The 24,822-nt window shown below is 43.1% G+C and overlaps 1 protein-coding gene across 1 annotated transcript in view; it reads left to right on the top strand.

Moving 5' to 3' along the window:
* The window catches only part of ft (cadherin-related tumor suppressor fat), a 656,626-nt gene extending 638,507 nt beyond the window's left edge, over positions 1-18,119 (top strand). Inside the window, exons 10-16 of the mRNA XM_071589250.1 lie at positions 775-5,704; positions 13,205-13,428; positions 13,558-13,961; positions 14,225-14,490; positions 15,256-16,464; positions 16,567-16,898; positions 17,034-18,119. Coding sequence (XP_071445351.1) covers positions 775-5,704; positions 13,205-13,428; positions 13,558-13,961; positions 14,225-14,490; positions 15,256-16,464; positions 16,567-16,898; positions 17,034-17,407 — 7,739 coding nt within the window. The 3' untranslated portion in view covers positions 17,408-18,119. The remainder of the gene's footprint in view (positions 1-774; positions 5,705-13,204; positions 13,429-13,557; positions 13,962-14,224; positions 14,491-15,255; positions 16,465-16,566; positions 16,899-17,033) is intronic.
* The last annotated feature ends 6,703 nt before the right edge of the window (positions 18,120-24,822 follow it).

Raw genomic sequence — 24,822 nt, 5'->3', positions numbered from 1 at the left:
AAAACATAAATTGCGATTTTTAGATTTGTTATTCTTAACAGTTTACTTGTTTTAATAGAAGTGTAATGCTATATCACCTGTTTTAATACGTACAGTACAGCATTGATGCTTATCAGATGTAGGTGTTTTCTATTAATTTAGTCGGGTTCATTCACCAGAGTAGAGTTGGAATTGTATTGAACAAAATGAATGAGAGAAGATATTATGCCTGTAACTAAATTACGTTCGTACTTATTAACCCTTTTTGCGCTTTATGTATTAGAATATGTAACATGGGATTCCATATTTAAATGATATTAAGTCAATAGAAACGAGCTACATTGATAATATTGATTAATCACTTTTTTAAATAAGAAAATATATTAAAGATTGGAGTGATTCAATAATCGTAAGATTTATTAGTTAAAAGTATGAGTAGTATATTTTAGTGAATTTGTTTAAATAAATATTTGGCGAACTTTTTAAATATTATTTTTCTCTTTTGTGTGAATAGAATGCATTGAAAATTTACTTCCAAAATTTGTTGTCCCACCTTCCAGTACTAGAGGTGCAAGTCTGAGAGTACAAGGTATATGTCGCTTATAGGAAGATGTAGGCAGTGAAACTTGAGATGAATGAAATATTACCTTCTTAGCGTTCATAAATTTCCTTTACTCTTCATTACGACACAACCTTTGTGCATCGGTCAATGCTGCAATACACGGTGCGATACTAGTTAAATGTGATGAGGATGGGTGTAAACTAGTGCTCATAAAATTCATTGTTTTTCCTCAGATCAATTCGTCTTCGGTGCAAAGGCTGTGGATAACGACGTAGATCAGAACAGCAAGATCGTTTATCACCTTGGGGGCAAGGACGCTGACAAGTTCACCATGGAGCCGGAGACGGGAGTCATCAAAGCGGCCCGAGATCTCAGTGCGAGCGGAACGTCGACCTTCCATCTCGAACTAAGGGCCACCGATGGCGGGAGGGAGCCGCGATCAGCCGTCGCGGAGCTAGTGGTGAAACTGATGCCGTCCCATCTCTTCCCCAGCGTGTCCATCCCCCAGAGGCTCTTCACCCTCCCTGAAGACGCGAGGGAGCAGGTGCTCACCAGGGTGACGGCTTCCTCCCCGAAGGCTGGCCCCTCGGGGAGCATCCGCTACTCCGTCGCCGGCGGCAATGTCGGAGATGCCCTGAGGATCGACCCTATGACCGGCGAAGTTTCCGCAGGTGGAAAGAGAGGCTTGGACTTTGAAACCGCACCGACCTACGAGGTGTGGGTGGCCGCGAGGGATTCCGATGAACCTCCCTTGCGATCGGTGGCTAGGCTTCTCCTCAACGTGACGGATGCGAACGACAACCCCCCTATGTTTGAGCACGCCCTCTACAATGCTACTGTACTCGAGGAGGAGATAGCACCGGTGAGGGTGCTTTCTCTAAGGGCGACTGACGCAGATAACGGTGCAAATGGTCGCGTGCTCTACCAACTAAGGGACATTGGCGATACCGACAGGGCTTTTGCACTCGATGCGGAAACAGGGGAGCTAACAACGAACGTGAAATTGGATCGCGAATCAGTTTCGGCTTACACACTCATTGTGGAGGCAGTGGACCAGGGGATGCCAGCGTTGACTGGTTCTTCAACTGTTATCGTCACCGTTGTGGACAAAAATGACAACCCACCGAAGTTCACTAGGTTGTTTAGCGTGAACGTGACCGAAAATGCAGAACTGGGTACTTTTGTCATCCAGGTTACCAGCTCCGATCTTGATATTGGAGAGAATGCCAACGCTTCATATTCATTCACCGAGAATCCTGGAGAAAAGTTTAGAATTGACCCGTTGACAGGTAACGTAACAGTCGCAGGACCTTTGGACAGAGAAGCCGAAGACGAATACATGTTGAAAGTTGTGGCCGTTGATGGGGCATGGAGGCAGGAAACGCCATTGACCATAACTATTCAAGATCAGAATGATAATGCACCAGAATTCGAGCATTCGGACTATAATTTCAACTTCCCAGAACTTCAAAGGGCCGTAGCGTTTGTGGGTCAAGTGTCCGCAACAGATAGAGATAAGCAAGGACCGAACGCTGTAATTTCATACGCACTAAAACACCCTTCGGATTTCTTCGCTGTTGACCCTGCAAGTGGTGAAGTGTTCTCCAAACGAAGTTTAAGTTATAAACACACTGCACTTGAGCCTTCGCCTGAAAATCAGTACGTGCTGACCGTGAGTGCTACTGACAACGGTAAACCTCCTATGTCCTCCGAATGTACTGTCACAGTTAACGTAGTAGATGCCAATAACAACGCTCCAACATTCGAAAAGTCAGAATATTTCACACCAGTACCAGAAGGTGCTTCAGTGGGTCAGAAACTCTTGCGCGTGATTGCAAGAGACGACGAAGATTTTGGTGTTAACGCAGAGGTGGAATATCAGAGAATCGGTGGAAATGGATCAGAATTGTTTACCATTGGGCACAACACTGGCTGGATTACTGTTGCCGCTCCTCTTCGGGCCCGGCGTCTTCAGGTCTTCATTCTTAGAATACGAGCTGTGGATAAGGGTTCACCTCCGCAGTCGGATGAAACGACCGTCACATTGGTGGTAACAGGTGAGAATAGGCACACGCCTACGTTCACAGCACTCAGTTATCAGGTGATAGTTCCCGAAAACGAACCTGTGAATTCTACTATATTGACAGTCGCTGCGGCTGACGCTGACGAGGGGCCAAATGGAATAGTTAGATACGCCATAGCAGGAGGAGATGAGCAAAGGGCTTTTACTGTAGACAAGTATACCGGTGCCGTTACGCTTTTACGAGCGTTGGACTATGACACAGTGCAGGAATACCACTTGAACGTTACAGCAAGAGACTTGGGCTTTGAACCAAGAACTGCTACAGCAATGTTGACTGTAACTCTTACCGACATCAACGACAACGCTCCTGTTTTCAATAATACTGTGTACGACGCATATCTCAGGGAGAACGCACCTCCAAAGACATCAGTCTACCGTGTCGAAGCGAAAGACATTGACTCTCCAAAGAACGCAATCATCCAATATTCCATTGTTGGTGGTAGTGGTAGAGAGTGGTTTAGTATTGGGGCGAAGACAGGCGAGATAACATCAAAGGTGAGCTTTGACTTTGAGGAAAGGGCTCTTTATACGCTCGACGTACTTGCAGCCAATCCAGATTCCACCATGCATGGATCTACAACCGTGCATGTTCACATCACCGGAGAGAATGAGTTCTTCCCTAAGTTCGTCCAGCCTGGTTTCCATTTCACAGTATCGGAATCTGCACAGGTTGGAGCAAGTGTTGGACTGGTGCAAGCGACAGACGCCGACGCTGGTCCGGATGGAGAGGTATTCTATCTACTTGTAGGGTCAAGTAACGATCGTGGATTCTCTCTGGTAGCCTCTACTGGACGACTCACGGTGTCGCGGCATCTTGATAGAGAGACTCAGCATCGCGTGGTCCTGACTGTTTTAGCCAAGAACGCAGGTAGTATCAGGGGCAACGATACCGACGAAGCACAAGTTGTGATTTCTGTTCAAGATGGTAATGATCCTCCGGAATTTTTGAAGCCACGTTACGAAGGGCAGGTATCTGAAGGTGCTCCTATTGGAACTCGCGTATTATCAGTGTCTGCTATAGACAAAGATGTACGACCGCAAAACAATCAGTTCGCCTATTCCATCATAGGTGGTAACGAAGGACAGGCTTTCAGGGTTGATCCGCAGAGTGGCTCATTGGAGACAGCTTCTAGACTGGACAGAGAGACAATCGAGACATACACTCTAATTGTTGGAGCCATAGATACGGGAACTCCTCCTCAGACTGGTACTACTGAAGTAAGGGTGGTCGTGACGGACGTAAATGACAACGGCCCAATATTCCGGCCGGCCGTACCTGTGGGATACGTACTAGAAAATGAGCCTGCCTCCACCAGTGTGATGATCCTTTCCGCTGCAGATCCGGACCTGCCCCCCAACGGACCTCCATTTACGTACGAACTTGTGGGAGGCAAACAGCAAGATTACATCATAGTAGAGAAGCATTCTGGATTGGTGAAGACAACTAGGAGCATTGACCGAGAGATCACGCCAGAATTAGGATTTGTAGTGGAAGTTGCTGACAGCGGAACACCGAGAATGACAGCTAGGCACGATGTGCGAGTGGTCGTTCTGGATAGAAATGACAGTCCATCAACGCCTCGTATGGTTAGAGTACTGGTGCACTTCTTTAGAGGCACATTCCCATCATCCGGAGCTAAGATAGCTGATATTAGACCTAACGACGCTGACACCTCAGGCCAATACAGTTGTAAGGTTTTGGGATCCGTGCCGAAAGGTGTTTCCGTCCCCACAGGCTGTGAATTGCATGTTACCAAACATGTGGCCGAGTCTCCAAACATGGTTTTATCCCTCAAAGTACAGGGCAACGACGGTGTGTATCCAGATGTTGAATCATCCGTCAGCGTAGAGTTTGTGGCCTACGATAACACCACAGTCGATAATAGCGTTACCATACGTGCAGAGAACCTAACGGCCAGTAAATTCCTATCCGAGTCCTACAAGCCGCTTCTGGATTTAATGGGTTCGGTTTTCGACTCCGGAGATACGCCCGTCATTTTCAGCATCCGAGACGCTGAAAGCGACGGCACGGAAGTGTCTGTTGCCGTCCGCGCACCTGGGGGTGGATATCGAAGCAGGACACATGTCGGCGATGCCTTGGCTAGAAAACGAGATTTGATGCAGCAGATATTTCGTTCGAGATCTCTTTCTGTGCCTTACTCCCCATGTCACCTTCGGCCGCCCTGTGAGAACGGTGGGGCGTGCAGCGAGGGTATTCACGTCGTCCCTGAGAGGATGAGCGTGACAGACAGTCCCTCGCTGGTCTTCACCTCACCCTCAGTGGGGCACGACTTCGCTTGCAAGTGCACGGACGGCTTCGTTGGGAGAAAGTGCGAAAGGCGCCAGGATCCTTGCTCTCCGAACCCCTGTCACTCGGGGGCGACGTGCAGGAGGCACAACAGCGAGTTCATCTGTGCTTGCCCGCCTGGGCAAGAGGGCAGGCTCTGCGAGGTGGAGAAGGGTGCGGCCTGTGCGTCGCAGCCCTGCGCCAACGGTGGCTCCTGTCGGGAATCACCCTCCGGGGGTTTCTTTTGTCTCTGCCGTCCATGGTTCCGGGGTGCCAGGTGCGAAACGGCCGCGGCCGACTCCTGCCGGCGCAACCCATGTCTGCACGGAGGGAGGTGCATACCGCTCAAACCCGGTTACCGCTGCAGCTGTCCTGACGGTCGACACGGCACACACTGCGAGCGCTCCACGTTCGGTTTCAACGAGCTGTCCTACATGGCGTTCCCTGCACTGGACGGTAGCACAAACGACGTGTCAGTGGTTTTTGCTACCAGCAAAGCGGACGCACTTTTGGTTTACGGGTATGGGATTCAGACGGGGGGAAGGTCGGACTTCGTGGCTTTGGAGCTGTTGGGTGGACGGGCCACGTTTTCCTTCGGCGGGGCGAGGACGGCGATAGCTTCAATATCGGCGGGAGGTTTCCTGTCGGACGGCGAGTGGCACAAAGTGACGGCCACGAGGAATGGTCGAGTGGTCTCGCTGGCGGTCGGCAGCTGCTCGGAGAACGGGGACGTTTGCAGGGAATGCAGGCCCGGAGACAAGTCTTGCTATGCGGACGACGTTGGACCCTCGGGGTAAGTCTTAATTTCATAATCCAACAGCCTAAGGTAGAAGATGCAATTCCGATTCATCGAATTTATGTCGACCAGGGTTGAATGAGTAATAAAAGAAGCAAACAAATACATATACTAATACATATAATACCTGTACAGTTTGTTAAATACCGGCGTAATGGCACGAAAAATGGGAATTTCTTTAAACTTATTGTGCGCATCAGTTACGTTATAAACATGGTTTTTATGAAGTTAATTTAACGAATCTTCCCCTTGAGTTTTAGGAATGGGCCTTAACTAATTTGATTGTTTCTGAAAATTTGATTTTTTTCGGGTTTAGGCGTATCTAGAATGTTCTCGTCGTATTTGAGAGCATTAATTTCTTAAGTGAAGCCTTTGCGTCGATAACAATCTGTTGAAAGAGAAAAGAGACGACTGTGAAGGTGATGCCCATCTTATTTAAAGGAAAGGGAGGAAAAAATTAATACAGCCAACAAATATTTACGAGTATTGAAAACGGTAGATTGCGAGCGGATTGCTATACGCCGATCTTCAAGCAAAACACATCTCCCACAAATCCCATCTCTTATAAACGAAGCTAACTCGCAACTCAAGCGAAGTTATGCATACCTTACATATGGCTACGCTGTCCTCCGGTAATTGTTTCCTGAATTGGTAGGTAAGGAGTTCAATTCCATATTTTTTATTATATTATATAAAATAAATTTTTGTAAAATTTTTCCATGTTTTTCTAATTTCAAGTTGTCAGGAGCGTCGTCAGTATTACTATTTTTACTCATATCAGTAGAGAAGTATATTTCATTCATATCGTCCGAGAAAACTATCGGAAAGGTTGCCATTCCGCAGAAATTACTTTAAAAGGACTCAAATCCATCGTAAATATTTTATATCAGTTGACGCTAATGAGAAATATTCAGAGTTAGACTCAACGTTATTATTGATATTTTACATAATATAAAACTACCAAACCAATAGTCAACAAATGTAAATAATTTCATCCGCAAATCGTTGCCTACTTTTGTTGCTAGGGGTAAAATCACGCTTCATAACGCGTAGTAAGACCCCGTAATAGGTACACGTTTTTTAAGGTGGCAAACGGAAGTTAATGCGGCGAATTACCACCGTCAACTTCACTTTATCCTGAGGTTTGAGTCACGCCGTCACGTACCTCACGGAGTGGCATATTCAGAGAAAATTTTCGCAAGCATCGCTTTTGTGCACCCGTGTTCACCCCTCCTCCTGATCGAGCATTTTTTTGAAATCGGCAAATGCGCTGTTCAGTTGAGCGCACAAACCAGGTGGATGAAATCTATGATCGCGTCTCTTTTTTTTACTCTTATATTCGTTAGAAACCGGCTCAATAATAGATCCCCAAAAGCATCGGCTGCCGCTCGCGGTGATGCGCACTAAATCACGGTGCAATCCCCGAACCGTTGGGGTTATTTTACACTCTATTGCGTACGTTTGAAATGTGTTATTCGCCATTCTCGCGCACCGAGGCGAATAAATTTTCAGTAACGTTCGAGAAAATTGGAATTTAGCGCCGCCGAGCCGTGCCGTTGGGAACTCTCCCGACGTCGTCGATATCTCTTCGTTTTCCGCGAAACCCTTTTTTTCTTGCCTCTTTTCTCCTTCGTCTCCAGACATCCAAAGACCCTTATTAAGGAGCCGTTTTGCCCTCTAGCTCTATCAAAACCGTGCCGTAACTCACCCACCGCTCCACCTCTTCTCCCCTTGTGCCTTGCTCCCTTCGGAGGGGGTGGCTCCACGCACCCACCCTCGCCGGCCATTTCGAAACTGCGGTAATCTAGCCGTCCTGTTCACGTTACACTTAGCTTAATGCTACGCTTCCCCATGTGATTATTGTCACATAATCGAAATAACACGAAAAATTACAGCGAGCACAAATCACCGTCCCCCTCCTTCCCGCGCACCAAAAATCCTCACGCCGCACCCCTTTCCCGTTCCCTACTCTCCCCCCCGTCTTCCTCGCAGCATCGACACGGCCCCCTCTTCCCACCGCACCAACCCACTCGCTCGCCTCCCACCAACTTATGTTTAGACTGACTTGAGGGGCATCTGCATACGACGGGGCGGTTGTCAGACGTGGACAAATTTATGTGTAATTTTCTTACGAGACGATCTTAGCGGTAATTACCTGCCCCCCTCTCCTCTCTTGCACCCTCTCCCAAACTCCCCTTCCCTCGTCCCGCTATGAAAGCTTTTACTCCACCTCCCCGTCCTCTCTCATCTTGACCCACTCACCCCCTACGTCCACCTCTCCAACCCTCCTCTCTCGCCCTCCTCGGGGGCCATTGTAAACTCTTTTGATGGCCTTAGTAAAACTTTTTAAACCGCAGTCTCCCTAACCCCCAAGGGGACGGATTGTTCCCGTGGAATGCCATCAATAAATTAATCCAATACTTTTTGGGAGGCACAGCTCGCCCTAGCGTTTCGACGCGTAATAACATGCTAACGGATAAAACCCGTGGGGTTCGAGGATATTTTAGAGAAATTCTCAAAAGCTTCTCCCTTCCCCTTCCCTCCGCTATCCTCCCTCTCTCCACACCCCTACAGATGAAACGATACGGGTTAACGCTCGTTACTAGATACCGATGCAAAATTTAAGGTTTCCCGCTTCGCCTTGCTCTAAAACAGCCCGGAAAGCGCTTTTTAAACTTATCATTCAAGTGAGGTGATTCCTCGGAAAGATATCTTGTTCTGCGTCTTTAAATAACAAGTTTCTACGCGCCGTATTAGTTAGGATTCCAGAACTAATGTTATATATCAAACCCCACGCATAAATGTTCCACGGATCGTAGTCTATTTTATTTTTCCTAATTTGGCAGAAAGACAGAGTAATGGTAGAGAGAGACCAGGGGTATTAAAAGTTATCAATGAGAAGAGCTGTTATGAAGTGAAAATTCACATTGGAGTTAGTATAAAACTCAGTTTTTGGAGTCCATTACCCTAATTAACGAATATTCCTAGAGTAGTTAGGAGTTTTATTGAGGGAAATGAAGTGGGATAATTGTATACTCGCTGCTAAACAGATAGGACGTGAATCTTTGAAGTAAGGTCCGGTAACTGTTTTTCCTGGCCGTAAAGATTCATAGTCGTGCACCTACTCGCGTATACTGTTTCCGTAAATCATGATAGTATAATGTGTTTTACTTATTTTATTCCTAGATGAACATCATCCGTGATGTATTGAAATTTCAGAGAAATTTAGTCTTTCAGGTAACTATGCCAGGTTTTGTAAAGTAAAAATATATTTTTGGCCAAAATCAAACAGCCATTTGATTGTGAGCTATGTTCTATTTATCGCTTTCTTGTTTAGCATTTTAATATTTGTATTATTATCAGGTAGCCTCTTTTAAGGTAGATTTTGGATGAACATAGAATGGAACGCAGTTTTAAAAATTGTAGATGAAGGCTCTTTTTGTTAAGCGTGGCACTTTTTTTCCCAAAACGTAATCATGTAGGAAATTCCGTTCTCCTATTTATAACCTCCTCGTGAGCCTAAGAAAGAGTTATTTCTGAGGATAACAGCTTTAAGACAATGTCGTTAGCTACTACCTTTGTTTTGGAAATATTTTGGCAAACCTGTAAATCCTAATCTATTTCAATTCATCATCAGCCTCTTTAAAATACACTCCACGTAATAGAGTGTTTAAGACACACTCTCTGATGAAAATTAACTGTGAGTAATAGTTGACTTATTTTATCTTAACAACAGAATATTTCTTGTTTGCCGGTAAAAAAAATGAATGGCGATTGCAATATATCTGCGGGCGAAATGGTCGTCGCTTTTAAGCGAGAGTTGATCATTCAAGGTTTTGAGTGAAAGGGAATATATTTTATAATTATGAGAGGATAGTATGGGCATCATTATGAAAAGAAAAATAAACTTATCGAGGGAATCGCAAAGGCAATTAGCCAGCGGGAATCGATCGTGTTATCTTCTTGGCAGGCGTACCTTTTACATATCATTTTAGAAACAACATTTATTGTGTTGCACCTGTGTTAATTAAGTTTAAATACTTCTCCTTTTGGTGATTTATTACGAACTGCGTATAAAAATTGATTCTTAAACTAGGAAACTAAACGTCTAGTGAAAATAATTCACATCATGATTTTATTTCTGTGACCCTGAATTCCTATCAAAGAAGATATTCCAATTCTGTATTAATCTCTCAGTAATTCTGGCTTAGGCTCCTGCCTAATTTTAGACGGGTCAAATCTGCTCAAACGGACGGGCAAGAGGACAATGTCAATTTGAACTCCTGAACCAATAGACGAAACACAAATAGAGCGATTTCCACCATATGACCCAATCGCCTTACGAATCATCACTAAATGACCCCTAAAAATATTATTGTAAATTCTGGCTCCTTCGGAATATTCCTAAATCTTACTACTAAGATATTCAATTATTGAATGCATTGGCTGTGATTGAAAAAATCTGAATTTACTTCACTATCAGAGGGTTGTCTTTTAGAAAAATCTTCAGCATTCTTTGATTTTGATAAGATTTCTTGCGTACCAGTTTTAATTGAGTAATGGCTGTCCAAATCGAATGACAGTATGCTGGGTATGGAGTCATACGACTCTAAGGGATTAGAATGCATTTCTATAGTGATAGGGTCGGACAGGAATTTTTTTAATGGAGAGATTAATTCCTCTATCTATATGGGTGGTACTTTATAAGGATTTTGCAGAATACTCTAAGGTAACTGTATTACAGTTTCGTTAGGTTGTCATAGACCAAGTAAATGCTATGCAGTGAATATTGTGATTATGAAATATGCGATTCATAAATTGATGTTGAATTGATAAATGTCCAACTCCACCCGATGATTCTCTGTGTTGAACTTCATTTTTCAGGGGTAATGTGCCAGGCACCATAATACCAATGAAATAATTTTTAACCAATGACTAGCAACTCTTTGTTCGAGAGACAATCACACTAGCTAGCGTTCTAATTCAATCTCCTATCTCTTTTATCTTGGTCATCATAAGCTTCCATCCCAAAAAGTGTTAACTTTAATGCTCAAATCTTCCTCATTTAATCCTAATTCCTTAATAACGCTCCTATCTCTTATATTCCTCAAGTATTTACTATTCCTACTTCAAGTAATGCTCCTTTATATTTTCCCAGACATTCTTCCGGCCTAATTTCTTATAAAATAGACTAATGTAGATGACAGGTCTCACTCCGAAAATGAGAGGTATTAATGACACGCCATCGCCGCTCCTAGGCATGGGAAAATAGGAAATTTCATATACACCATCCCGGTATCAGCAGACCTGGTCAGCCAATTAAGCACGTGACTTCAATGTCACCACTCCCCTAAAATAATAACACCGCCAAACCCTTCTTATTTCGTCTTGAACGAGTCATATGTTCGCGTTGTCGAGGTGCCCGTTCGCCTCCCTTATACTTCTCTCCTTAAGGGGCATTCCCCTCCTCTCAGCGTCCTCTTTTCATCCACCCTCTCCCCCATTCCCACCCACCCCCGAAGCTAGGCCCGTCTACTTAATCCCTTACTGCCTCCCATCTCCTCCCCCCCTGAATACCGCGTGGTAGTGCCATCAGTTCGTCATTCCGCTGCCTCAACGGATGAAAAATACGCGCTTCAAAGTCTTCGCGAGGGAGAGAGAGAGGTGGCCGTTGTTTAAAAGGGCGCGCTCTCCCTCCCTCTCTCTCTATCGCTGTGCTTTTCCCCCTCGAGACATCCGCGCGCCCGAGAAGATGGAGATTGATGCCGTTCGATCGAGCGGAGTTTGGAGCGAGCATTTGATTTCCATCCTCTCCCTCCTCGCTAGTTTTAGAGTGAACCCTCCGGGGTGAAGCAGGCCTCGCGTTCTCAAGAAAGAAAGCCTCCTTCCTCCTCCGCCTCTTCGCCCTCCTCGCCTCACCACCACCTACCCGAAAACCTCTCAATACTTCCTTACCCTTCGGCCGTCCCCCTCTCCTCCGCCCCTCGGAAAAATAAATCACCGGCAAGGATCGCGTCGCCTCCCTCCCATCTTCTTCCTCTCTTCTCTAGTTCTTCCTCTCCTCCTGCTCTCCGTGCTCGGTTTTTATTTTTCTCGTTCTCTCATTCTCCGTCTTCGTTTTTCGAGACAAATTGACCGTAGTTACTATTAAACGGGGCTTTACTTCCAATAACACGCCAACCCGTAATAATCCAATCTTCCGAGGGAAATTCGTTTAAAAAAGCAAAGAGGTGAAAAATTACGGGCAATTTACCTGCGTCGCGCAGACAAGGTCGCAAGGGGGGATATATTTCTTTCACTTTTCGATGGTCTTGTGACGGACAGGAAGATTGTTTCAAAAAGTATCATCGACAGAGCATTTTCGAATCTGTGTTTTGGGCGGTACGAAATGGTACCCATGTTTGCGTTGAGGTTCAACTTCACTCATGAATAGTCTTCATTTGCCAACGCGAAATCAATGCGTTTTATTAATTTATGATCCATTCTTTTTCATTTATGATTCATTGAGTATTACGGCCCAGAACGAGGGAAACAAACTCATGGTAATTATCATCATTGTGCGCCGCTGAACATTTAGGATTCTCTACCTCCCGCTGGAGGCCGACTCATTCAAAATGAAATTACTTCGATTCCACTGAACCTACTTGTTCTACTGAACTTACTGTTCCACTGAACCTACTGAACTTCCGTTATGCTGCTTTAACTGTTCATTCCTACAATTTCTTTATCAATAGAGGTGAAAGTGAGTCTTATTCCTATGTATTAAGGGTGGCAAAGAGGTCTATCAGAATCAGCCTATCGACCGTGGAAGCATTAACGGTCGATGGCACCCACACTTGGAATTTTCATTTTTTTACTTTGAAGGTAAATAGTTTAATAGGTGTCGCTACTCTCCTCTCTACTACGGGTTAAATCAGATTCCTCTGTTAAGTTTACCCTGAAAAAGACAAAAAAGTTCAATCGGGAATTATTTTTGTTGTTTTAAATCTCAGTATTTGTTTACGGGGTCAATCATAGGTAAAAAATGCCAAGTATCGAAAGTCGGTTGTTGTCGAAGACAAGGGCCACCTCTGATGCATACAATCATGTATAAACATGATTATATGTACTTCATTTCGATGCAATAATTCATGCGTGATAATGAGGTATATTTGTGCATTTAATAAATCTTTTCGGTGATTAAGTTTCTTGAGCGGCCCAAAAAGTCGCTCTGTAAGACAAGCAGAGACTTAACTTTCACTCAATAAGCCGTCAGTGATTTATCACTGAACGGCTCATTTAAATGGTCATCATTCAGCGTTAATTACTTTATACCTGTAAGAGTAAAAACCTTATATAAAATGCACACACATTTTCTTTGCGTAAAGCCTAAAGAAGATATTTGGAATTTTTCCATCGGTTTCTCCTAAAATTTTTCATGTATCCATTAATTTTTGTTTCTGCCACGAACGAGCGTTTTGAAACCGTGTAAACTCATCTCCGCACTATATTCCTCAGGACACTCAACTTCAACAACCAACCAATGTTCCTCGGTGGCCTGCACAGCGCGGACCCCGTGCTCGAGAGACCCGGGCAGATTCGCTCCGACGACTTCGTCGGTTGTATCCACAGTGTCGCGGTCAACGGAAGGCCCCTCAACCTTAGTGTCCCCCTCATATCGCGCGGGGTGGACCCGACGTGTTCCAGGGCCAGGGAGGGCCCTTGCGGACGGGCCTCCAGCAGTAGCAACACCGGCGGAGGACCCTCGTCGCCTTCCTCTCCACCGTCCTCCGCCCACGGGGCATCCGCCTCGTCTTCGTCCTCATCCTCAGCCGCCGCGTCCACCTCCTCGCCGCCCTCGGGCGGCGGAGTTGGCCGCCATGACTGCGGCGACCGAGGAGTTTGCGTGGACCGCTGGAGCTCGGCGGCCTGCCTCTGCGAATTCTCCGACGGCGGGTATGGGGAGGAGGAGGGAGGCATTGAGTACCGGCGGCAGGTACTGGCTCCCAACTGCGGTCCCGCACTCGAGCCGGTCAGCCTCTCCGACGGCGGGTTCCTGGAGTTTAGGGTGTCAAAGAAGCACCGGAGGATGCAGCTGCTCGATTCAATATACGGTGGATCTACCCTGTGGGGCAGAGGGGATCGGAAGAGGGCGAGGAGGGCTTCCTCCGCCTCCTCGGCCCCCGTCAAAAGCATCTCCCTGCGCTTCAGGACGCTCAACAAGAATGGCCTCCTGCTGTATGCGACCACCAACAATGATTTCACTTCCGTGGAGGTAAGTCTTCATTTTTTGTCGGTTCGTGTGACTGAAAGTAATAAAGTCTACTTTTTCAATCTTTTTATTTAACTTCTCTTTACTCGCGGAAGAATGTATTCTTTGTTTGCACATTCCCAAAAAATCCGTCTATCATACGTATCTCACATTAGTGAATGTATAACACTGGCCATATGCGCATAATTTGACTCATTTCTATTCATGGTGCAAACGTCTTTTGAAAACAAGTTGACTTATATAATTTTTTTCTTGTGTTATTCCAGTTGTTCGAGGGGAGACTCAAATATGCATCAAGACTTGGTGCTGGTACACCCGTCAATATGACAGTCTCAGGGTCACCTGAGTTATCGGACGGAGTGTGGCACTCGGTAGCCCTTCATTCACAGCCAAAGGGAGGCCTACAGATGCTCTTGGACGGCGTGGGAGTCGGAGATGAACTTGAGGTTGCCGGTGTTCATGACTTTTTGGATCCTTACCTGACATCTTTGTCCATTGGAGGCGTTCGGAGAGAGCTCTACCAGTCCAGGGAATCTGCCCAAGGTATTAAATCTGCCAGTGCATGTAATGAGTCTTATGTGATTATTCATGAAAATTATTCATCAACCTGCATGCTTATTTCTTTAATCTCGGCGGATTTGCTGGTCCATCAATGTTCGAAAATAAGAAGTGGTCCCACCGAATTCTTCTTTGTTAATATTGATCAAATTTATGAAGCATATTATGCCATAATGGATCAAAATAATTTTTGGCATTGGTTTTTGTTGCATCATAAACCTCAATATAAGAGTCTGGTTCCTCAATGAATTTGTTCTACTCTTTTGTAAACTTTAATTCTTTTGAATTTTCGCCATATTCACTTGGCTAAATATTTATCAACACATGCATTATAAATCTCTGAATTTAAAGAACTCATGTGCTAACATGTGCTATGCGCTTCAGTATCACATTATGAAATAACTGAAGTCTAATTTTTGTAATCAATAAAATTTAATGTAAGAATTTGGAATGGAATAAAATGATAAAGATTTTGCTACAGACAAATATTTGAAATCCTTATGTATAAAACATAGTGCAATTTTGCATCACTGTTTACTTAAAGTTGAAGTATTTCCATCACTAATATTTATAGGTTATTATATATCCGAAATTATTGACTCTTTTTGGAACTCTAATTCGCAATCGCATCAGGATATTGAATTACCTTAAAACAAGTAAAAAACCATTGCTAAGCAATAAGTTGCATTTTTTAAAGGATCTTTCGTCAAAAATTAACGCACGCCTCTTTTTATTTTACAGGTTTCGAGGGATGCATAGCTAACTTTACCGTTAATGACGAACTACAGCCCTTTAATGGATCGGGAAGTATATTCGACAAAGTTATGCACATGGGCAAGGTGTCAGCCGGGTGTGTGGGTCACGTGGTGGGTGCTGCGACGGCCACTGACCCATTAAGCATAGGCATTACCTTGGTCATTGTATTCTTTGTCATCTTACTGGTGGCCATACTCGTGAGTTTCCTGGTGTTCCGGCTGCGACGCCAAAAGAAGGAGAAAGGCGGACAGGTTCACTCCAAGCCTAATGGAGGAGGTCTTCTGGGTACCGGAGGAGGGGTCGTCAACGTGGATGCTGGAGGAATGGTTGGTGGAGGAGGTGGAGTTGGAGTCCGTCAGCACTCTGATCCCCAGGGATTCCTCGAGAACGGTGAAGTGACCAGCGATGCCCTGCGCGCTCACCTGGCCCAAGAGATGGTTGCCAAGAAGTACAAGGAGCGAGAAGTGGCTGAGAGACCCCAACGTCCCGACATCATTGAGCGAGAGGTAGTTAATAAGTCACCTGGCGCACACCAACTTCGTGGCAATGTACCGGTTGCGGGAACTGTAGACGACACTCCTTCACCCGGCGACCCTGACCTCCCGGAACACTACGACTTAGAGAATGCCAGCTCCATCGCCCCGTCAGACATTGACATCGTCTACCACTACAAGGGCTACCGTGACGGTAATGTCCGGAAATACAAGACAAATCCCCACCTACCTCCAACAGGTTATCACCACAAGCACGGCCATCGACACTCCCCCCATGGCTTCCCACCGACGCCGACTGGGCAGTCCGCCCCACCCCCTCATGCCCCACCACCCCACCTAAGAGACAGTCCAAGAGGTGGTGGTAGTGCCCTCCTGCGTCAAAGCCCAAATCCCGTGGGCGGCCCCATGCCCCCGCCCCCCACCGCTAGGGACGCCTCACCGTCTGCACTCAAGATGCAGAGCACTCCCTTGGCAAGGCTCAGCCCCAGCAGTGAGCTCTCGGCGCAGCAGGCCCCGAGGATACTTACGCTGCAGGACATAAGCGGCAAGCCCTTACAGACGGCCCTGCTGGCGACTTCGCAGAGTACGGGCGCGAAGGACAGCGAGAGGAGCCTCAACAGTCCTGTGAGCCACTTGAGCCACAGCTCTGGCAGTGCCCACGCGTCCTCACAGGGAGGGGGGACGAAGAAACGGAAGGCTCCGGGGGGCGGGCCCGGTGGGGACCCATCCGGAGCTGTAGTCGGAGGGGGTCCCTCGGGGAGGGGCCCGGGTGGCGGAGGTAGCGGAGGTGGTAGCGGTGTGAATGTGGTGACCATCGGTCTCACGGCCGAGGAAATAGACCGTCTCAACTCGAGACCCCGCAATTCCAGCCTCGTTAGCACCCTGGATGCCGTGTCCAGTTCCAGTGAGGACCCGAGGAGGAGGCCGGGACCGCCAAGAAGGAAAGACCAGCTGGCGGAGATGCTTCTGATGGAGGCAGCGGCAGCCGCGGCTGCCGCAACCGCCCACACGGATGCCCCCGACAACAGCTCTACCACGGACGAGAGCGGGAACGATTCGTTCACGTGCTCCGAGTTTGAATACGACAACAATAACGTAGTTGGTGGAGGTGGTGGGGGCGGGGGGAGCGGTGGTGGGTACGAGAAAAGAGACTTTGTGGGGGCTGGAGACGTTATATTCTCCAAGCTGGCGGAGGCGTCAAGGGGCCAGGAGGAGGACGACGAGGAGGAAGAGGATGAGGACGAGGAGGTGGATGGGGGTGGGGGAGGTGGAGGGCACGTGGTGAGGCGGAGAGGCGTCCGGAGGGAGAGCGACTCCTCGTCCGCGAAGCCCTATGACGGGTTCGATTCCTTCCGTGGGTCTCTGAGTACCTTGGTGGCCTCTGATGATGAACTTTCGGCCCATGCAGGTGTGGGTGGTAGTGGTGGAGGGGCTGTGACTTACAGAAGGTCGCCAGCGGCCACAAATGGGTCTGCTGCGCTCGGCTGGGACTACCTCCTGAACTGGGGACCGAATTTTGAAAGTTTGGTCGGGGTGTTTAAGGACATAGCAGAGTTGCCAGATACAGCCCCGGGTCGCACGGCCGCTGCGTCGCTCAGGCTGCCAAATAGCACCCCAAAACCTTCAGAAGAATATGTGTGAAAATAGAAAAAAGGTCCTATTATTATTAATGAAAAATTAGGTGATTCTTCAGTCAGAGAATGTGTTGTGAAGGTGGCAAGTTGAGAGAAAGACAAACCTGAAGTTACATATGAAGACAATTGATGCCTGAAGATTTTTTGTTTTATAAATGGTTTTTTTTGTGGGCTGCCACAGAACATTTTTGCATGTCAAGATGTAATCACAGACTTAAATGCAGGCATTCAATTAGAAAAATCGTGCCACATGCATGACACTAGGACATGACAAGACTTGTATCAACAAATTGTTTCGTGTAAAATGAGCGTTTTTATGAAAAGTGAATGAGAAAAAACATGCGACAACAATAGTGTGTGATTGTAAATGAAATGTGTAAACCTTATTACTTTGCTCTGAGTGAATGTATTTTGTTTTTCTTAAAGTAAAGACAAGACTCAATTTCTGATCCATCTACTGGATTCACTATTGTGCAGAAAACATATTTTTTATTACAATGGTGCGAAAGAAGCAGTGGACCAATACTGTAAATAGCATTTGTACTATTACACTGACTGTGTGTGTTTTAGAATTGTCTGCATGTGACCCCGTGTAAATATAAATGAAGGAAAAATATCAGCATTGAATAGCCACAAGTGGTAGTGCCAAATTTCATGAATGGATGTGTTGACTGTAAATAACAAATGCAGTTTTAATAAAAAGTATGAAACAATAAAAATAATAATGTTTAATGCTACTTTATAGAAACCTAAATTACCATGTGAATGTGCCTTGGAGATTATAGATTTTTAATTCTTCTGAAGGAAATTTGACACAAAAGTGTTGGATGGGTATATAAAAATGAAGTCTGGCATGAGAGTGAGCTACTGAAAAAAAGATAGAGTTGCTGATGAGAAGTTTTTCTAGGAATATGCCTTCTCACTTCATTTTCCAACAATCAGGATGATTTGGCAACTGGTTTGAATAGGCTGAAATTAGGGATAGGAGAGAAAAAGTGAAGACACACAGAACTTCTTGTCATTAGTCTCATTGTTAAAATTAAAAAAAACAGACAAAATACTGATCTAGGAAATTCTGCCATCTCCAGCAATCAAAATCAGATATTAATTGTCAGAACCCTGTTTACTAGGTACCTGCCAACTTATTTAGACATCCTACAAAATTTAATAAAAAACAAATGGGCATTTCTTTCTTCCATCAAAGTAATAATGCTTGAAAAGCCATCAATATTTCAAGTGCCATCAATTATTTCAATTCTCCCCGGGAATTTGACAAATAATACTGTAAAGCCTGTACTCATACTTCAGATTTCGCTTGAATTCTATTACTGAAAATTCCCAAGTTATACAAATTAAACGAAGGGTTACTTTGGCTATCTTCTATATAGGTTATCGAAATATAGTAATTGGGATTGGAATACATAAATCCAAGAAGCATAACCCTTGGAAGGCCTGCTGTAAAAGGAAAAGTATTAATGAAGGACTAAGAATAATCCAGCTGCTTATGCCATCATCCTAAATATGCCTCAACTGATGCAAAAAAAATGCCTTTTACTATGGAAAGAATGCTGAAATAAAAAAGTTCCTTAAGATCAAAGAAAATTGATTACCACTAAGTCAACGGTTGGGAAATTAACTGAACCTGCAGGATATTGCTCATTAGTAGCATGGGGACGGCAAAACATTAATAAAAGGATTTAGCAAAAGGTTTTCAAAATAGAACATCATTTATCAATTTTTATAAATTTCTTATTTTTTTAAATAAGTCATGGCTTAGAGGATGACCAAAACCTGTCAACAATTTACTTGTCCCCCTACCCTATAATTCCAACATCACTTAACAATTCTTGTGACTCACAAAAAATCTCTTATTATATTTATCCTAAGGATGCTTTTGAAAATTTTTGAACATTCAAAAATGGCATTGTGAAACAAGTCCAAAAATTCTAAGAGAAGATGCCTTATCTCATTATATACCATTATGTAACAATTTGTTTCCAAATTATTAGAAAATTAGCAGTGCTGGAATGGCAATAAAATGTTTCAGTGCCAGAGAAAATAATTTTATGGCAATGAAGAAGCTATTAATGATTTTTAATTTCTGATAGACATCCTTATGTCAATCCCACTTTGATATGGCGGAAGTCTGAAAGAACTCTTGGATTATCTTAAGAAATGAAAGAAATCTGTCAGCATGAATTTTACCCAAGAAAAATGGATAAATTTTAACAATGGACCATCATTCATCAAATTGTCAGGTATATTAGTTTATCTACAGTTTATGCTCTAACAGGAAAGAAATTGGCAGGTTACATATGTTATTTGGAGTTGTTATAATTGCCAAGCTAAACTAACCTTGCTGAAACAATGTTGGCAGACCAAATTTGAATCATGAAATAAAAGAGAATGGTTCATAAGCTGCCAAAGGTTACATGATATTTACTCTAGAAGATAATGCCCCTAGAGGCTTACCATTAGCCTTGCACCCAATATTTGTTTACCACTCAGGGCACACAAGAGCTTTGTGAAGCTTATAAAAACTAAACCAGTTATGGTTTGGAAGTCCTGCAGGAAAGCTTGGGCTTTACTATAAAAGATAAATGATTATTATTTCTACCCTACATTGAAGTTCAACTCTGGAAGTAATTCAAACGACCTTCACAATGTGGAAGGCTATTTTTTGCATTATATATTTATTGATGATTTTTCTGCCCAAAAATCAGAGCAGGGTCACAAGTAGATGGGGCATGTCCCCCAGGTTCCACACTGTGGGAGACATCAAAATTACAAAATAGTTTTTTTGGATTATGTTTTATGGCACTTTGAGAGTCATCACAATAAACATTCCAAACAAATGTTTGGGTGGCTACGTATTAGAACATCAGAATGAATGTTTAACCCAGGTGAGAAAAATCCTTGTCGTGGCACTGATTCAAAGCGCTAGATGTTTTAAGGAATACCACCATAGGACCACTCTCCCTATATTAATGGGAGACACAAATTGGAGGAAAAATTCCATATTAGAAAACTTTTATGAAAGCTTGAATGCGAATAATCAGCTGGAATAAAGTTAATTCAAACTTAATGTATGTATACTGTACGTAGAAAATTATGGCCTTGCAATTAAAGTCATGGCTGTGGGGATAGCGAAAACCTGTCGCCAAATAACCTGTTGTCCAACAAAATATTTCCAATCCCATTTTAGAATTCTTGTTACTTGGAAAAATTCCTATCTATCTATGCTCTAAAGATACTGCTGAAAATTCATGAATATTCTTGAAAGGCAGAGTGAAACAAGTCTAAAAATTCTAGGAGAATAAGGCTTAAGGAATTCAGCTAGTACTGCTGATATGGGTGAGTAGTTAGTCTAAAAATAATTGTGTATTTTTTGGGCTTCTGTGACATTATTGAATTGATTCTTGCATATTTCTGGGTGCTCATCATGATTGTTAGTTTTAATTAATGACTGTTTCATTAGATATCCTCCTAGTGTCAAACTGAATGCATAGGGTTGCTAGTAAAACTGTTGTCAATTCAAACCAGGATTTAGTGAGAACCCAAAATAATGCTGAGATCAGTTGGTCTAAATCTTTAAGACATCCAATGAAGAGGGAATGCTGGAGGATCTCAAAAATTAAGATCTGGTTCAGTTAATCGATGTCCTCAAAGTATCCATGAAAAGCTGGTGAAGGAACTTAAAATATTTAAATTGGTGGTTATATTTAAGCCTTCCTTTTGATGGATTGGATTGGAAAAAAATAAAAAATATATTGCAGAAAATAGGAATAGAGTGGAGGACAGGAGGATAACCTTTAACATGTGCATGTCTCAGATTGATCAGTTGCGAGTTGGGAACAGGGAGTCCAAATTGGCCATGTTAGAAAGAGGTGTGGGGCAGGATTGTTCATTATCACTGGTGCTGTTCAATGAATATGAGGAGAAAATAATTAAAGAGGCATGGGAAGAACTGGAGATAGCAATTAAAGTTGGCGAGGAATTTGTAAAATCAGTTAGGTTTGCTGATGACCAAGCTCTAGTTTGTGAGTCAGCCAAGGGATTGCAAGACTTCCTGAAGGAATTGGGAATTCAGTGCAATAGATATGGGATGAGATTCAATAAAAGTCAATCAAAAGTTATGTGTTTTTCCGGAAAGAGAAAGACTGAGCTTAACATTTAAATGGGAGGGTAAAAACTAGAGCAGGTGGAACATATGTATCTGGGAAGTGTCTTTGGCTAAAATGGTCAAAGTAGTCCGGACTTAAAGAGAAGTATTGCACTAGGCAAAGAGGATTCCAAAAGGAGCGAAATGATGGCAGGGACATTGAGTAAGGATCTTAAGAACAGGTTCATAAAAACTTTGATATGGAGGGCAGTTATGTATGGTGCAGAAGCATCGTCTTTGAAGCAGGATCATTGACATAGATTGGAGGCTTTTGAAATGTGGGTGTGAAGAAGGATGGAGAAGGTGAAGTGGACTAAAAGGAAAACAAATGAGGAAGTGCTAGGTATGGTAAGGACAGGAGATTGTTAGGAGAAATCATAAAGAGGCAGGAAAAATGGATGAAAAGCAAATTGATTGGCAGAGGAATGTGAAGACTGTGATAGAAGGAAAATGTTAGGCAAATGAAGAAAGAGCAGGAATAGGATAGGGAGGTTGGACGGGATGAAGGAGGAAGGAAGTATACAAAGATGAAGAGGGGCCTGTTGTAGAGTCCGATGTTGGGTTGTATTGTTAAGAGAAACAAGATATTTACTTGGTGGTGCATCCATCCAAAACCTACCTTAACTAGTATATTACCTGATAATAATTCAAGTCTCCAGTGGTGATGAAGGTGCAAGGCAGATGAAAAGCTGACTATGAAGAGATCCAGTCCATTCAAATTCTGTCTCTAACAAGAGGATGCCTCCAGATATCTGCTAGGCTCAATTTTTTAAATTGCATGACTGCACTTACTTATTTCGCCTTAGATTTATCTTTGCTGGTTTCCCTCTGTAGGCATAAAGTTTGAGGCAAACCTGATGGGATCCTCCCTAAAATTTCCCCTGAAAATTGACTATTTAATGTTTCAATACGTTTAGTTATGAATTGAGCATGCGATTTTGTCTCTTTTATAAGAAATAATTTTAAATCAGTATAGAATTAATATTAACCTTTTCAAGAAGCTCAAAAATAATTTGTTTGTGTCTGTAAACAAAATATTAGAGGGAATAAAATCAGACTAGTTCCACCATTTTTGCTCTTGAAATTTTCTAATTTAAAGGAACTAAAGATGCTTAATTAACAAAGCTACATTTTTTTATTCTCCTGGTTAAGGTAGATTTTAGGTGGACACAACCTCTACAATTCCTCCGAACAAAAAACACAACGTGGAATCAGACACTACATTATGTTCCTTTTCAATCCTACATACTTCTTTCATTCCATCCAACATGCCTATCCTATTCCTTTCCCTTTCTCATTTTCCCAGCACTCTGCCTTCCATCACAGTCTTCAACATCTCTTTCCCAATCAAAATGCTCTGAATCCATATTTCCTGGTTTCTTTTGATTTCCATCACAATCCCTTCTCCTCTCCCACCATACTTAGCTCTTCCTCATTTTTTGTTCTTTCTGTTCACCTCCCTTCCCCTTTCTGTCCACTCACCTTTTTCTACTTCTTCTATCCTTCTCCACAGCCACATTTCAAAAGCCACAAATCTGTACCCATCATCCTGCTTCAATGACTATGTTTCCATGCAGTACAGAACCATCCTCCATAAAAAGGTTTTAATGAATCTTTTCTTAACATCTTTAATTAATACCCTTGCCATAAATTCATTATTTCTGGAGGAAGCTTCTTTGCCTTATGTCCCCCCTACTTAAACCATTTTACTTCAAAAAATTCCAAGATAGGTATATGTACTGTTCCACCTGCTCTAGTTATTACCCTCCTGTTTTAATGTTTAACTTAATCTTCCTCTTCCTTGCAAACTGCATTACCTTTGTTTTATATAGATTTATTCGCATCCTACACCTATTGCAATGAATTTCCAATCCACTCAGCAATGCTTGCTACCCCTTGGCTGACCGACACTCAAAAGCTTGGTCATCTCTAATTCTAACTGATTTTATAAACTCTTCACCATTTCCCAACATTGCCCATCCGGACTCTCTATCCACTACTTGTACCTGAGCAGTCTGTGACATGTACAGGTTGTAGATAAATCTCTTATCTCGCCAATATACTACTTCTTTCTACAATACATTTATGAATGAGATAACTTAAGCTAATGTGATGATATAAAATAAGATGATAAATGCCACAAATAAGAACTAGAAAAATTCATACCTGTTGTAATGTGCCAAACTGAAGAAGCTTGAAACCATTATTAAAATAAAGAGGCAGACCATATTATAATTTCTCATAATGTTGTTTTATTTCATATGGAGTATTTTTTATGGCTCTGTATAAATTATTTTCACTCTTTAGTTATTCAGTTAACTGTGATACATTATAATATGCATCTCTTTGAAATAAAGGTATATGCCACTTCATTTCAGGAGATTAAGAAAAAGAGATTTTTTTATGTTGGTAATGAAGGGAACACCAAAGGCAAGACAGGCACCATATCTATTGTGATAACCTTGAAATTTTCCAATAAAAAGCTATGATATTTCACTATAATGACCCCTACTGAAACATCAATTTTCCATCATTCATTTTCCATTTTGTTTCTTTGGTGAAGTAAATATCCAAAACCAATCATCATGTTCTTCCACATTGGATACATGGGATAGAAACTGTAGGAAATTTTTTGGAAACCAATTATTCGTGAAAATAAGTTTTTATACGATTTTTATACAATTTTTATGCAATTCAGTCACTAACTCCACCAGTCGAGACCTAAAGAAATTAATCCCTTTGTAGAGAGTTAACCCCAAAAATTCCTGCCTAAAAGTGTATGAAGCGTTCTCTACTCAGCAGAATATTTAAAAAAATGTTATTATTTATTGCCGGAGGGCAGAAAAATGAACATCAAAAAGAATATAAGGCCACAAAACGTTGAGCATGGAAACACGACAATGGCTGACATGAAAATGACTCCAGCTCTTGCCTGGCACACACATTGTCAAAATAATACACTATTTGTTATAGCAATCACCGAAGACATGTTTTAAAAAATACGCCTGTTCAAAACATCTCTTGCCCTTCAGAAAATATTTTTCATAGAAAAATCGTAACGCATTTCTTGATGAGAATTTGTGCCATGCTCTCCCAGGTAAGTGTGCAGTTGTTCATGAGCCTAATTAATAGTTTGAAGTTATCTTTGCGTAAATATATTTCTAACACACCAAAAAATGAACTTATATAGGTTTTTTACAACTTAATTGCATGTCAATGGTCTTTTTTTCACTATGATTAATGATTCAGTTATTCTTTTA

The sequence above is a fragment of the Hetaerina americana genome, unplaced genomic scaffold (assembly GCF_022747635.1).
Source record: "Hetaerina americana unplaced genomic scaffold, ioHetAmer1.1.p SCAF_35, whole genome shotgun sequence".
Lineage (NCBI taxonomy): Eukaryota > Metazoa > Arthropoda > Insecta > Odonata > Calopterygidae > Hetaerina > Hetaerina americana.
Note: the sequence above shows the minus strand (reverse complement) of the source record. Positions and strands in the feature narration are given on the sequence as shown.